The sequence below is a fragment of the Nelumbo lutea genome, chromosome 1 (genome assembly GCF_056320005.1).
Source record: "Nelumbo lutea isolate HS-2025 chromosome 1, American lotus-T2T, whole genome shotgun sequence".
NCBI lineage: Eukaryota > Viridiplantae > Streptophyta > Magnoliopsida > Proteales > Nelumbonaceae > Nelumbo > Nelumbo lutea.
This window is the reverse complement of record NC_142684.1, coordinates 85,983,355-85,999,169: the sequence shown is the minus strand read 5'-3', so window position 1 is coordinate 85,999,169 and position 15,815 is coordinate 85,983,355. Positions and strand designations below refer to the sequence as shown.

General features: G+C 41.8%; 1 protein-coding gene and 1 non-coding gene across 5 annotated transcripts in view; both read right to left on the bottom strand.

Moving 5' to 3' along the window:
• LOC148875876 (callose synthase 12-like) overlaps positions 1-15,579 on the bottom strand; it is a 37,717-nt gene extending 22,138 nt beyond the window's left edge. Inside the window, exons 1-3 of one of the 4 annotated variants that reach the window (XM_088965567.1) lie at positions 10,134-15,579; positions 9,758-9,991; positions 9,551-9,659 (exon numbers count right to left, since the gene is read on the bottom strand). In XM_088965567.1, coding sequence (XP_088821693.1) covers positions 9,937-9,991; positions 10,134-15,127 — 5,049 coding nt within the window. In that variant the 5' untranslated portion in view covers positions 15,128-15,579 and the 3' untranslated portion in view covers positions 9,551-9,659; positions 9,758-9,936. Of the gene's footprint in view, positions 1-9,550; positions 9,660-9,757 lie in introns of all 4 variants that reach the window. The other 3 variants (XM_088965568.1, XM_088965565.1, XM_088965566.1) reach the window with 3 other exon arrangements.
• On the bottom strand, positions 12,052-12,132 carry LOC148875877 (small nucleolar RNA J33). The gene has a single exon (XR_016106433.1). It is a non-coding gene; the product is annotated as a small nucleolar RNA J33 (small nucleolar RNA).
• Positions 15,580-15,815: the final 236 nt, after the last annotated feature.

Below are 15,815 nucleotides of genomic sequence, written 5' to 3'. Positions count from 1 at the left end.
GCAGCCTATTTAGCTGGAATTGGAAATAAAGACAAATAGTAGACAGGGAGGGAAGACACTTTTAATTAAGGTGACTTCCCCCCTTTTGACAAGTACTTGGTTTTCCAAGAGGCCAGTTTCCTATCAACCTTCTCAATAATGGGTTCCCAAATGGCTTTGGATTTACAGCTTTCACCCAAAGGCATACCCATGTATTTTGAAGGAAGTTTACCCACTTTGCATCCCCAATCACCCCCCCAAGAAACCAGGTTCGCCACCTCCCCGACTGCCATTATCTCACTCTTTTGGATGTTGATGTGTAAGCCTGAAACCACCTCGAACCATCTTAGGATTGCCTTTACATTCCAGACTTTCTCCCAAGATGCGTCACAGAAAAAGAGCGTCATCTACAAATTACAGAAGAGGAATCTTTACTTCCCCATTCCCTACTTGGAAGCCACTGCATCTTTGCATCTTTGTAGAGTCTTCGAAATTTCAGGTTGAGGGTTCAAATGACCAATGAACCCTTAAGCCTAAATGTTTAAGTTTATGTTATAAAAGAAATGCTACAGTACACGATGGTCTATTTAAGGCCCTGTTTGGTGCGTCTTTCTGCGCAATCTGTCGTCTATTTAGAAGCCCGGAAGACTGCATTGTGGTCTTTTTCCGTTTGGTTCGTAGGAGATCTAGCCGCCAAAAGAAATTGCGTCGAAAAGATGCGCAAAGCCTGTTTTGGGCTATTTTCAGGAAGCTCCAAATGGAGCTTTTCGGTTTTTTTCAACTTGTCTCCGTGCGGAAAGATGCATGGAAAGACATGCCTTAACCAAACAGTCTTCAAGCTGTTAAGATCTTGATGCAAAAACTCACGACAGCTTTTGACTGTCAAAGCTTCCAGAATATCTTTCAAAAAGACTTGCCAAACGGCTCCTTAGTCTATAGACCACCACAAAAGCAAGCCCATAAATGGAATCTTTAAACAAAACTACAAGTGTGTTACAATGCAATATCGTTTATTGGAATATTATAGACCTCCTAATCAAGGTTCAAAATTTTGATATTGGGTGTATCGTATCGTATCTTTGGGGGTCCGATACGCCTGTTTACAAGCATTTCAGGACCCCACTCTTTTTTAATAAAAAACATGCTTAAATATCTTCTCAAAAACCAAATTTTGAAAAAAAAACTAAAAAAAGGTATTTCCGCTTGTATCTAAGTACCAATGTGCCTCTCCCGATACACAATTGATATTTTGAACCATGCTCCTAATAGAAAACTAATAAAAAGAATCTTTAATACATTCTTATAGTCTTATTACACAAGTATATGAAGGTCGATAGCAACATTGTAGACCCTCATTATAAAAGCCAACAAAAATGAATAAAGAAAAGAAAATTAATGTTTAAGATAAAATATAAAATATACATAAAAACAATTGATTGAACTAACTACTTATTAAAATAAAATAAAATGCATGAATAAAATATTTTTAAAATTATAAATTATTAAATTGTTTATCTAATTTATATGATTTAATAAATAGTTTATGTGGTGATATTGTAGACCCTCGTTATAAAAGTAATAAAAATGAAATCATAATAAGAAAGTTAATATTTGACATAAAATATTCATAAAAAACAAAAATAGTGAGATATTTTATATAATAATAAATATATTACTTAAACTAAATACTATTAGAATAAAATAAAATAATCTTATTAATAATAAAAATATTAAATGGTTTGTATTATTTATATGATATCACTGCATATCTTATCATTTTACAGGATATCATTGCATATTTCCACATATTTCATAATATTTATATGATACCATGCAAGATAATAGTCTAGAAAGGTGTATTAACGTTTCTTCTATCATTTTACAGGATATCATTGCATATTTCCACATATTTCATAATATTCAATATTTCCATCCGACATTACCGACATATGCCCTATATTTGGGTAAGCAACATTTCCATCAACATCGACATTTTAAACCCTGTCGAAAACCACCTAAACCCAAAACCTTAGATACTAACCATAGACACAAAAACTAGGGGTGGAACTTGAGTGGGCCTAACCCATGCTTTTGCACAGATTAGGCCTAAGTTTTCAAGTTGTGGGATGGACATGGGCTGGAAAAGTCAAGCCTAACTTTAACTTGGGTTGGGCTTGGAATGTGGCCAAGCTTGGCCCAACCCAACCCAACTTGCCTAAATAAGTACATACATATATGTATCATATCTTTTTTTTGGCATATCATATATTTTTTGATAGGGCACATATATACTATATCTAAATATCTATACTATATAAAGCATTAAAGCAGATATTTGCCTTGTTTTTGGACCAAAATATGTGTTTATACATGTTAGAATGCTCGAGTCAGGGGTATTTTGGTCATTCTGGTGTATCTTCTTCAAAGTGAAAGGTCTATTATATCTGAGTTTAAGTTATGTGTCCCATCTTCTATGAGGGACAAAATTGTCTATATTGTAACTCTATGTTTTATGAATAAAATTCAAGTGGGTCAGCTAGGATGGTGATTTTTCACATTCTCTTCTAATCTGACCGAACACTCTTCTTCTCTCCTTCTTTCTCTTTTCTTTCTTCTTTCTTCTTCTCTACTTTGACCTAGAATCAACTAGGGTTTATTTGCATGGTATCAGAGCAATAAGGTCTCGTGTTTTCTTGTTGTTGCCTTCTTCCTCGGTTCACCGTCAGCTTCACAGTAGGTTTCATCCTACAGCTGACCTGATTGAAGACTCGATAAAGGGCTGAAAAGGAGTTGTCGTTTTTGAGGGCCTGGAGGTGAGAATGCATTTGGTCAGTGCTGTGGTGGTCGTTGAAGTGGTATACTAGACCCTCTATTCAGTGTACGAAGAGGGCTAGACATATACAGGTATGGACACCGCTGCCGTGTGTTCAGAAATGGACTGTGAATACTAATTTTTTGTGCTTCAAAAGTTAGTTGTTGTGGTGCTGGGTGAAACTGATACACATATCAGTCATGTTCCTTTGTTTTCTTGCTCGCATGTGTGCTGAAAGAAGAATAGTAGACTGCTGATGTCCACGACAGCAGTGGTGTGGTGATGGTTGTGTTGTGGTGGCTGACATATCTACGATTCTAAATGCTTAAAAGTGAACCCCTAGACCTTGTGTGTAATCAGTTCTGCAGTATGAAGAACAAGTGTTCGATGAAATGACTGAGTAATTTCAGTCGTGGTGTGTTGATGGTAAATGGTTCTGCGGTGTGCAGTCCAAGTGTTTGATGTGTTGACTGAATGATTTCAGCTTCAGAGTGTAGTGTATAATGTGCGGTTGAAGAATGTGGAGTTGGTGGTATCATAAGTGAGATAAGTCTTGTGTGTAATGTGCAGTTGAAGAATGTGGAGTTGGTGGTATCATAAATGAGATAAGTCTTGTGAAGTGTCAGATGGTGGTGTATATTCAAAGGTGAAATAATTGAGATGGCTTCATCTGTAGATGGGAATGACAACAAAACCGGCATCATGCTTTCTCCAGATTATCTAAATGTTCAAATGACATCCATCAAGTTGAATGGGGAGAACTATGTACCATGGGCAAAATCTGTTGACGTGTTCGTGAAGGCCAAGAGGAAAGTAAAAACATGTGAGGAAGGAGAAACCTCCCTCTGATTCCCCTGGGTTCAGTGATTGGGAACAAGATGATGCACAGATAAAGTCATGGCTTTGAACATCATGGAACCAAAGATTAGTGTGAACTTCATGTTCCTAGATACAGCCAAAGAGATCTGGGATCATGCTAAAAAAGTTTTACCCTGGACAAGACAACACAACTAGGGTATATCAGTTATACCAAGAGTACTTCAATTTGAAACAAGTCAAAGCTTAGAAGAGTATTTATGCAAGTTTGAGGAACATCCGCAATGAGCTAAATGTGTATCACCCTCTAACATCAGATGTCAAGATCCAACAGCAGCAACGTGAACAACTTGATGTGACTAGGTTTCTTGTGGGCTTGAAGGCTGGGTATGAGCCAATCAAAGCATAGATATTGGGGGGATCAGCTCTCCCCTCACTTGAAGAAGTTTTTGCCCGTCTTAAGAAGACATCCATTGAGCCGGTGGAACATTCTTCCTTCTCTGATAGATCTGATTTGGTAGTGACTAAAGGAAGTGGCCGTGGAAATAGAAGTGGAGGTGGCAGCAATGGCCCTCCAAGCAACCGTGGTGGACACATGTTTAACCGGGCAAGTGGCCGGACTAGAGGCCGAGAGTCAGGGGGAGGCCGTGGAAAAGGAAGGAGTAATGCTCAGAGAAAATGTACACATTGTGGCTTAGAGGGGCACACAGTTAATTTCTGCTATGATTTGCGTGGTCCACCCAACACTTGGGCTAACCATGCTACATCTAAGAGTAGTAGCACAATTACTGAAACCCAGCAAACTGCCCCAACCCCCTCCACACCCACTTGTGCTTCTGGGCAGGAAATGGTGAGTGTACCACGGGCAATATATGAGCAGTTCCTTCAAACATCTCAGCAAAACACAGCTACACTTGCCCATTCAGGTATGACTTGCTTAGCTTCCAAAACCTCACCCTAAATCATTGATTCCGGAGCCTCGGACCATATGTCTGGGACTCTTGATGTATTTTCTTCCCTTTCTCGCTCCTCCACATCTCAAATAGTTACACTTGCTAATGGTTCTACATCTCCTATTTGTGGTGTTGGTGATGTTGATCTCCTCCTTGTCTTTAGCATTTGTTTTATATGTTCCTAAGTTCCTTTTTAACCTTATGTCCGTTAGCAGATTAACCAAGTTCCTTAATTGTTCTGTAACCTTCTATCCTTCTTCTTGTGTGTTTCAAGATCTCAAGACGGGGAAGAAGATTGGTGGAGGGCATGAAGCCGGTGGTATGTATTACCTTGATGGTGGTGGCCCCCAGTGGCTTTTCAATCGTCTCTTACTCCTCTCCAATGGCACTGCAGACTTGGTCATCCCTCTCTCAAGGCTTTGAAGCTGGTAGTTCCTTCCTTGAGTCATCTTTCATCATTATCGAGTCTCATTTAGTCCAAGAATTGATAGTCATGTCTCAAGTCCTTTTGCTTTAGTTCATTCCGATGTATGGGGTCCAGTTAAAGTGGTGTCATACAATGGGTTTAAGTATTTTGTAATCTTTGTTGATGACTTTTCAAGGATGATAGGGATCTATCTTATGAAAGACCGTAGTGAATTGTTCTCTATTTTTCAGAAATTTCATGCTGAAATACGCACTCAATTTGGTGTTCATATGTAAATACTTCGCTCCGATAATGCCAAATAATACATCTCCTCACCATTTCAGCAATACCTACAACATCATGGAATAAGTCATCAAACTTCTTGTGCCTACACCCCACAACAAAACGGTGTAGCTGAACGGAAAAATAGACATCTTCTTGAAACTGCTCGGTCCTTGATGATCAATATGCATGTCCCAAAGCATTTTTGGAGTGATGTTGTTCTTACATCCTATTTTGTGATAAATCGGATGCCCATGTCAATCCTTGGAAGTCAATCCCCTTTCTCTGTGTTGGTTCCCACTTTGTCTCCATTTCCTCTCACCCCAAGAGTCTTTGGCTATGTTTGTTTTGCTCAACACTTGGGGCCTGGAGTAGACAAGCTAGATGATCAAGCTACGAAGTGTATTTTTCTTGGCTACTCAAGGACTTAGAAAGGGTATAAGTGTTATAACCCAAAATTTCATAAATCGTTTGTGTGCTCTAATGTCACCTTCTTTGAATCAGTTCCATTTTTCTCAGATGTCGGGGTCTCTTCTTCTCCCTCTGTGGTTCCTCTTCCTGTAGCTCCCATTCCTACTGCAGATGCACATCATATGCCTGTTACTACAGAGAGGCCGCCAGTTACTCAAGTGTATACCCGCAGAAGTGCTTCGGCCCCTCCTCCACTTCAGCACCTGTCGACAGATCCTGCTACTGCCCCTTCTCCCTCAGATCTTCATCACCCTATTGCTTCGTGGAATGGTAAACATACTTGTACTTCTCATCCCATTTCAGACCATGCTCCCAAAGGAAATTACCTAAGGGGATATTGTAGATGAGGTCGTTTGGAAGTCTATAGTGGGCTACTAGGGATAGGAGCCTATCCGTCATCATTGTCGACGGGCCAAAGTTATCTGGCATCCGACCTCGATGCGAGGTGGGAGCCAAGTCACCAAAGGCCTCTCGCTCCCCCTGAAGTGAGTCCACCTCGGGAGGACCGCAGATCGCATCCTGACCCGAAGTAACCTCCTCGGTAGGACGAAGATCTATGGCCTGAGCCGAGGTACCTCTGCTCAAGCAGATTCACCGCTCTCGCCTAAAAGGCTTTCGAAACTAAAGCTAGACATAATGGAAACACGCAAAATCAAAAAAGAGAGCTAGGGAAGACTCACCAAAAGAAAGACCAGTGTTGATCTCATTAACTACTATGTATGATTGGCCTCTCGTACAATTTGACATCAAAAATGCCTTTCTACATGATGATCTTGTTGAGGAGGTGTATATGGAGCAACCACCAAGGTTTGTTGCTCAGGGGGAGGCTGGTAAGGTGTGCAGGCTCAAAAATGCAATCTATGAACTAAAACAATCTCTACGTGCATGGTTTGGCAGGTTCAGTGAAGTGGTAAAGGCCTTTGGGATGAAACAGTGTCAGGTTGATCATTCTATGTTTATCTATAACTCAAAAGATGAGAAAACCTTGCTAGTCGTGTATGTGGATGATATTGTCATAACTGGAAGTGACAACAATGGAATTGACAGGCTGAAAAATTCTTACAGGACCATTTCAATACGAAAGATTTGAAGAAGCTAAAGTATTTCCTAGGAATAGAGGTTGCGAGGTCAAAACAGGGGATCAACCTATGTCAGAGAAAATATGTTCTTGATTTACTTGAAGAAACAGGGTTGTTAGGTGCTAAACCAGCAGAGACTCCTATGGAACTCGATGTCAAGTTAAGTGTGGATGAAGGTGAAGAGTTTGATGATCCTGGAAGATACAGAAGGTTGGTGGGAAAGTTGAACTACCTAACCATTACCCGACCAGATATATCATTTGCTGTGAGTGTGGTGTGTCAGTTTATGCAACACCCCCGGGTTCCTCACTAGGAAGCTGTTTTGAGAATTGTTAGGTACCTAAAGGGTGCTCCAGGTCGTGGCTTGTTATACCAAAATGGAGGAACTCTTGAGATAGTAGGGTACACAGATGTTGACTGGGCTGGCTCTATATCAGACAGGAGGTCAACCACAAGGTATTGTACCTTCCTGGGTGGCAATCTTGTGACTTGGAAGAGCAAGAAGCAAACGATGGTGGCAAGAAGTAGTGTAGAAGCAGAGTACAGGGCTGTGGCCCATACCAAGCTGCTGTTCACATCTCATCCAATCCCGTCTTCCATGAAAGAACTAAACATATTGAGGTGGATTGTCCCTTTGTGAGAGAGAAAGTGATAAGTGGGGTAATAACTACATCTCGTGTGAGCTCAAGAAATCAGTGAGCAGATCTCTTCACAAAAGGATTGTCTCGGGGAAGAATAGATTACATTTGTAACAAGCTGGGACTATATGATATATACTCTCCATCTTGAGGGGGACTGTTAGAATGCTCGAGTCAGGGGTATTTTGGTCATTCTGGTGTATCTTCTTGAAAGTGAAAGGTCTATTGTATCTGAGTTTAAGTTATGTGTCCCATCTTCTATAAGGGACAAAATTGTCTTTCTTGTAACTCTAAGTTTTATGAATAAAATTCAAGTGGGTCGGCTAGGAGAGTGATTTTTCACATTCTCTCTTCTAGTATGACCGAACACTCTTCTTCTCTCCTTCTTTCTCTTTTCTTTCTTCTTTCTTCTTCTCTACTTTGACCTAGAATGAACTAGGGTTTATTCACAGCACATTTGTAAATGGAATTTTAACACATTTGCAATCAATTCTACTATTAAATTCGGTCATAAAGCCCAATAAAAGATGACTATATACAAATATATATACATAAATTCATTTAAACCCGCCCAAGCTTGGCCCAACCCAACTCAAGTTGGGTTAAGCTCAGGTTGAGCCTAGGTCGAGAAACTTCCACTTAAACTCGGGTTGGGCTAGGCTCAAGCCTGAGGTTTGCACCTTTAGAGTTTAGAGTTAGCCCTAGGTTAGTTAACCTTCAACCCAAACCAACCCACCCAAGTTGCACACGTACCAAAAATTTGAAAATACTAAACCTAAATCCAACAACCAAACCCTAAAACACCAAATCCTAAGCCATAAATACAAAATCCCCACACCCAAGCCCTAAAATGTGAAACCCTAAACTTCTCTTGTTTGGTATTAATTTGGTGCCTTGGTGCTAGAAATTAGGACATAGAAAGTAGAATGATGAGTTGTTGTCAATCTAGTAAAACATTTTGTATTCAAGCTCTTTAAAACCATTGAGGTCTGATAAGTCCCTATTGACCAATTCTTTTTACGGGATGATAATTGAATTTCAATATCATTTAAATAATGACTTATGAATGTATTTACTAAATTTGTCTAAGTAATACCAAGTTGGGATCTATATTTATTGACTAGGTTATAGTGGATCCAATTAAGTTTCTTAAAAAAAACAAAAAAGACTAGGAGCAAATCATTCAAGCCTACAGGCCTTCAGATCTACAATTATATTCATGTGGCATTGCACAAAACCTAGAAATACATATTCAAATGGCACAGTGAAACGAAGCAAAGGAAGATATGTTAGAACTTAGAAGCAAGCACACACAAATTTACATGGTTCGGCCTTTGGCCTACCCTCCAACAGCAATGACCGAAGGATTCTGTACCCATTAGAAGTATTCTGTCGTTCCTTGCAAAGGTTCAAGTTGTGGTACTGAAATCTGGAGAATGCACCATTTAGTGTTGATACTTTGGGGATTAGGAGTGGTATTTTGCTTCATGCATAAATTCAATTGGTGCACAAGAAGAGAGAACTATTGACTTATTGATAAATTGGAGGGTGATTTTATTCTTTTTTGAGAGAAATAGGCATTTTGCTTTCAGGAATATTTCTTTAAAATCTTATATGGGGTAGAGTGGAGAGGTAAGTGATGTTTTGGGGTGTAGAAGGGGGTGATAACATGAGAGATATTTCATTTAATGAGAAGTTCAAGGGAGGGACTGATACCACAATGAGATTAGGCACATGGGTGTTTAGATGAGTGTGGATTATGGAGAAGGGAGTTTTTGTTTCTGACTGAGTTGGGCACTTTGGTGAGGTGAGGAAAACTTTTTTGACAGTGATTGGGCCACAAAGTCCATATGCTTCCTGTTTACTATCTCCTGCTTATTCCGTCTTGATGGATTTTCTTTGATTACTAATAACAAAATAGAAATCAAACTAACTTTGCAGAGGAAAAAAGCAATTAAAACACTACACGTAAAGAGAACAGTTCAAGCATATAATTACAACCACTTCCAGCAGAGGTTTTAAACACAAATTTCATATAAGCCATTAGCTCAAATGAAAAGACTGTCAGAGTTGACATTCTAAACAGCAACAAGAAACCAAGAATAAGGTAATACCTCACATGGATATTGCTCCTTGCCACAGCCATGCGCTAACAGGCTTCGTCCCAACATATACGCTATTAAATAAAAGAAACAAATGATGCAGCTAGACCCCAATTTACTACTGCAATCAAGTAAGCAAAAAAAAAATATAGAAATAAGTGAAAACTAATCTATAGCTTCAGAAATCAAGACTCCAGAAAGATGAAAATAAAAACTTACCTCATATCACAAATCAACATTAGATCTTTTGCCTGTTAGAATGCGAGATATCTGGAGACCCCTGCTGAATGCTTGATTGAAGAGGATCCTTGTCTGCATGGACTGGAAGCCAGGAAGCCATGCTAGCAGTGCCATAGGGGCCATAACAATTACACCAAAAAGCATATCATACAGACGGGCTAGAGAAACCACGGTGTCCCAGACCACAGTGGACTGCAGAAATGGCCTGAGTACCTGTGCTATGGATATTAATCCCCACCCAGTTGGGATAAATGCCATCAAACACGCGATGATATCAAAAAACTGGAAATGGGTGAATTCCAGAAAGACAATTATCACAAGCACTGTAACTGTAATGACAAGGAGCTGGACTAACCGATAGTATATATGCTCCTTTGCAGCATATTTGTCTTGAGCATATGCTATTATCATATAAGTTCCAACACCTGCAACTATACCAATCCAAGATAGCAAGTAAACAGAAATAGCAGTGTTTCCAGCAGAGATGCCAAGCTGGTACACAATCCCATACTGGAAAAAGAAAAAACGGAGATCTAAAATTATCTCCAATAATTTTCCCCAAAGACCAGTAGTTCTCAGATGATCCTGTTCTTCATACCACCAAGTCTCCCAGCTCTGTTCGGCTTTAGTGAAAATCTCTCCCCGATACCATATCCAGTTCATAAAATCTTCAAAGTCATATACAGTCTTCAACCAATCAAATCCAGAAGGGTTGAACACAAAGGGGGCCATGAACCATGATACTACCAAGAACCAACTTGAGATGCTCATGGCAATATAAACAAAGGTGTCCTTGGCAACAACACTATGTGAAGCATAAACAGTAAGTATCACTCCAAGCTCAATTGCCTTTACAAAGTGACTACGGGCATACAGTCTATAATTCTCAGCAAAACTCTTATGCTGCACAACAAAACCACGCCCAGTGGCTCGGTACTTTGCACCACCATGAAGAATTGTCCGGCCAAAAAAATGTGTACGAGTTCCCATAGAGAACGTGTAAAAAACAGATGCAAGCTGGAACTGCATTGTCAAGAAATCCCATACTGCAGGAAGGAACCCATGCTCGAGAGAGTTTTCCACAATCATTGGGAGAGCAGTAAATAGACCAAGCTGGATGATAAATTGCTGATTCAGGATTGCACCAAGTGCTTTGTTATTGTTTGAATTATTCTTCATGGCCTTCTCTAACCCACTCAAAGCCAGATAAAGGCGACCCCAGAGAAATGCAAAAACAGTCAAGATCACCGTCATTGTGTTAAAAAAGAACCCCACAGTAGAGTAGTAGAACGACAACATCCTGAAGAAATCCAGTCGATGACCCAACCGGTATATATCCCTGCTCAGAACCTGCTCACCATTGCCACTAGCAACCTTAGCCTCAAACATTGATATCTGATTCAATCCAACATCCCTTCCCTTACCAACCTGGATGTACTCATGGTGTGTCACATTGCCACCTCGTAATGTGCAATTAAATCCAGCATATATGTCTTCACTGATGTTGATTACTCTGGAAGCCTTACTAATGCCACCTCGAGTCAGAAACCATAACCTATCAAACACATCAGGATGGCCATAATGCATTCGTACCTTGAGAGGGTTTGCAAGAACACGCTGTCCCAAGGTAACAAAGCTTGTCTCCTGTGCAGACATGAACCAAGCAAGAGAGGACACAGAACCAGTGAAAATGTGTTCACGGACTCCTAAAATAGTAGGCTTCCGGATACCATAATAGGTATTATATTCCTCCAATAAATTCCGCATCTTAAGGGCCTCCTCAAAATAGTTGTCCTGATTCATGTCAATGGTCTGAACAGCATCACCACGGGTAAAGATAATAGCATGGTTCTGATTCTCTGGTTTACCCTCTCCAAGCTTTAAGGGACCAGGCAACCTAACCCGGTAGATTTCCACCTCTTTCTGCAACTGCTGATCATACTTCACAAGAACAGAGTAATACTCAACCTCATTCCTCCCTTTGTGAACCTCATCAACATAGGCAACTCGAAGAGCTTCATTACATTTCATTAGATATAAAATATCTTCAGCTCGATGGTCTTTCTTTGCCTTTTGTGTCCCATAAATCTGGCAGGCGACTACATATGTATATTTCATCAGAGCACTCCCACATTCATGGCCTTTGAACAAAATACTTGCATCACTATTCGCCCCACTCAGACTCCATGAAGACTGTTGGATACCTGAGCTGTGACCATTCAAAATGCCATCTAGCCCCACTGAACCAACAGAAGCAAGCTTTTGTGCACCTTCCCTGATCTCCATCTCGGATGCAGAATCAAGGAATGCCAGCATCTTGAGAGCCTTATAGTAATACATCATTCCCCTTACAGTACGAGATAGCGTCTGGCCTCTGTAGGATGCCCAAAGACGGAGGTCTCTCAGCTTCTTCGTCCAGATCTCTTCATCACCCACCATCCCCTGTCGGCGCATTCGCTCTATGAAATTCCCCCAATCATCTTCATAGATCTTTTGTAAATAAAACAGGGTAGAAATTCCATCTTCATTTTCCGTCCGCAATTGTTCTTTGCTGTACAGGACTTCCTCATTGTAATAAGGTGTCAAAACACTAAAAGCCATCATTTTCTCAACTGGAGGAGCATGGGGCATGTTCATGAACAACGAGTTGCTAAAGAAGGCTAGACGGCGTCTTGCCTCGAAATTCCTTGGGATGTCATGCATCGAGTCCCTAGATGTAAGAATTGTCTGCAAACGCTGCACCTGCCGATAGAAAGATACATCTGCAATGTCAGGCAACTGAACAGCATTCTCAAAAAGCAATTCTCTGCTGGTAACAGGTTTGAGAGGCATCAAGCCGTCCTCCCTCAGCTGTTCCATGGTCCTCTTCACCTTGGGGAAATCTCGAATGTATATTTCATACAAGGCCTGCAATACATTCACTGCCTTATTTACATCTTTCTTGGGCTTGGTAAGGAGCTCAACAAGGGTTACCAATTTGGCATGTAACTGTCGCAATGCAGTTGTTTTATACGTCTTAGTGAAGTTCCCAATGTTAAGTGCGCTATCAATTTCCAGGAACACATGCCTAACAATGGAATGCTCTTCAGTGCCATGTTTGACAATCTGAATGAGCATATATTTGATGCTATCATAAGCTTCTACAATAGCACATCGCCTGTATTCATTCTTGCCAATCTTATACCAGAGCCGTTGGTCAGGTGCATCCACCAACTCTGCTGCATGGCTGAGAGCAAGAAGCAGCTCATTGCACAGAAGAAAACATGGCCAGCGAATGACCCTAATGTTCCACATGTTTGGTGTCAGTTCCAAGAGCTCCACTTCACGATCACTAATAATGTCTTCTTCCCTGAAAGTTTTAATTATTTCATTCCACAGTAGGGCAAACTTCTTCCCCTCCACTTGGTTCGATTCAATCTTCATAAATGGCCGGCCCAGCCCATACCGCAGTTTCAACAGGTGAATGGCATCATGCAACCTGCCCAGCAATGTCCCCCTTGCATTCAGAAGTTGCTCCTTCGCCATGAGATTAAACTGTATTGCAGTTGCAAAGAACTGGAACCTCAGCCTCAGTTGCTCCATGTTCCGAATCTCACCCAGGTGGGAGAACAACCCAACTATTGCCCCAAAAATGGAGGTAAAAATTGAGTACCAGATCTGCAAATCCATGAGGTAAATCAAAACCACTGGAAGCCATAAAAAGAATACTGCTACTCTGTTAGTGTTACCAAAGAATTCATGCCAATTGTAAGATACATTCCTGAGATTCAAAACAGCTTTCGTCGGAGCAACCATGGGCTTTATCTGGAGGAAATAACTGAAGGTGAACTTTGAAGCAAGAACGGCAACCCAAAACGAAGTATACCTTATATTCTCCACAAGACCTTCCCTAAGGCCACGGCCTACGAAGGTCCTACTCTGAAACCACCAAGTTAAAATATAGAACAAGATGAAATTTGTTTCCTCAAGGAAGTTCCGAATCCAAGGTACAATAAAAAGAGCTAAAGCCAAAAGCTCCGGGACTATGAAAACGAGCGCAGCCTCGAGGAAAGTCACCAGTCTACGGTTTGCCTCATCAGACCACCTTCCGTCGTGATTCCTCTGGGACCAAATCCTTCCATAGAAGACACCAAAAACAACAGTCCATACTATGGCATCAATGCTCTTCAGTACCATTCTCACCCCGACTAACCATGTTTCCCTTGTGACCAAGCTGTACTGAGTCCCGGCATCAAGCACTGACTGGAGGAAACGAAGACATCCCCAGGTAATGAATACAGTGAGCAGCCGAACCTGAATATCACGACTCTCCAGTGACGTCCACGGATACTCCGTGCCCTCCCAAGCAACAATAATGGCGGCCTGGAGAAATAATATATGCATAACCCAGAGCCGATCAAAGCTGCGAAATATATTCCAGAAAGACCTCTGTTCAACAAAACCCGTCTTACCCACGCCCTTGTCCTTACCCTTAGTTTGAAAGAACTTGCTGTTAAGATTGAGTGGCCACCCGAGTCGGCGGAAGCAGCGGTGGCTCCAGAAATATTCGTTAATATCGTCGTAATTTCTCCAAGCCGAATGAGGGGCGGTGCCGTTACGGCTTCTATCAACCTCAGCACTAATTATCCGGTAAATAGGAGTAACGACATGGATCAAGAACCCATTCTCGCCACAGGTGAAAGGGGTAGGAGGTCCGTCTACATAGTCGTCGAGGATCGCGTTAAGCTCCTTCGCCATGTGGTGGAAAATGTAGCAGATACATTCAGGGACGAAGCGGAGATTAGCAGCCTCGCCCCATACAAGGAGGTAAAGAGAAGTGTACAGGAGTTCGCGGCGGGAGTCATCACGGCGACTGCGTAGCAAGACGCTGGATTTGCGGCCGAGATAAGAGCACCAAGATGTGTAGTTGTGCAGCAGCTTGCGACGGAATCGGCGTAGGACGTTGAGGTCGAGGGCGTCGACGTCGACAGGAGGGGGATGGAGGCGCATCTGGGCGTTGGCAAGGTAAAGCACAAGGTGTTCCCTCTGATTGCGAACGTTGTCGCGTTGGAAGCCAAAAGAGACGCCTAGCCAGTCAAGGAGGTCCATGCCCTCGCGCCATGGAACGAACGGGGGCATGCGAAGGTCTCCGACGTTGCGGAGGGCACCAGCGACGGCGCGGACTTCAGGGCAACGAAGAGAGTGGTGATCCGCAACCGCAAGGTGACTGTGAACCGGAATGATGTTGAAGGATTCAGATAAGACGGGGGTGGGAAATGGGGCCGAGCCGTCGAGGCCGTGGTTGGGGCCGTAGACGGAGCCATACCCCGGACCACCGCGAGGGACCGCCGGGCGCTGTCTGAGGCTCATAGCGGCGGCAGCATCGGGGGAACCCCGGACAATGCTTCTGTCACGTTTGTGTGAGTGTGTGCTGCCTCCGCCTTAGCAGGCGAAGACGATAGAGTACGGGAAAAATGACAGGAAGTCACATGCGTGCTGAAATAGAAATTTGGAAAATTTGAAGGGCTGTGATTTGATAAACAGTCGCTTACGTAAGAGCAAAGATTTCACCGCTGAATTGATATCTGATGGAATATGCAGACGAACAAGGTGGGATACAGGAGTAGAGATGGTTCATAGATTCGAATCCGACTGTGAAATCTTGTCCTTCATATGCGACCTGCTGTTAGATTGCCCGCCCCAAAATGAAAGGGCGCCTTTTATTCTTTACGTTTCAATTTTTTGTCGCTTGCGTCTTATCCTGATAAGCTGTCGATTCCAACGTACAACTTCTAAAATCTAATAATAATAACTTTTTAAATAATAATTATATAATCGGCCTTTTCCGATGAGAAAAAACCGTAAAATAGAAAGTATAGAACCGTTGGAGTCTGTAAACGGTTTAAGTGTTTAACGCACAATTATTGCTCAAGGAGTCAGTGCTGACCATATGACAATTGGAATAAGATAGCCACGTCAGCTCCAATGCGGAAACAGCTTTTACTCTTTCATGAGACTTGTCAGACTAACTCTGTAGGCTGATTGGATCATCGGCTTT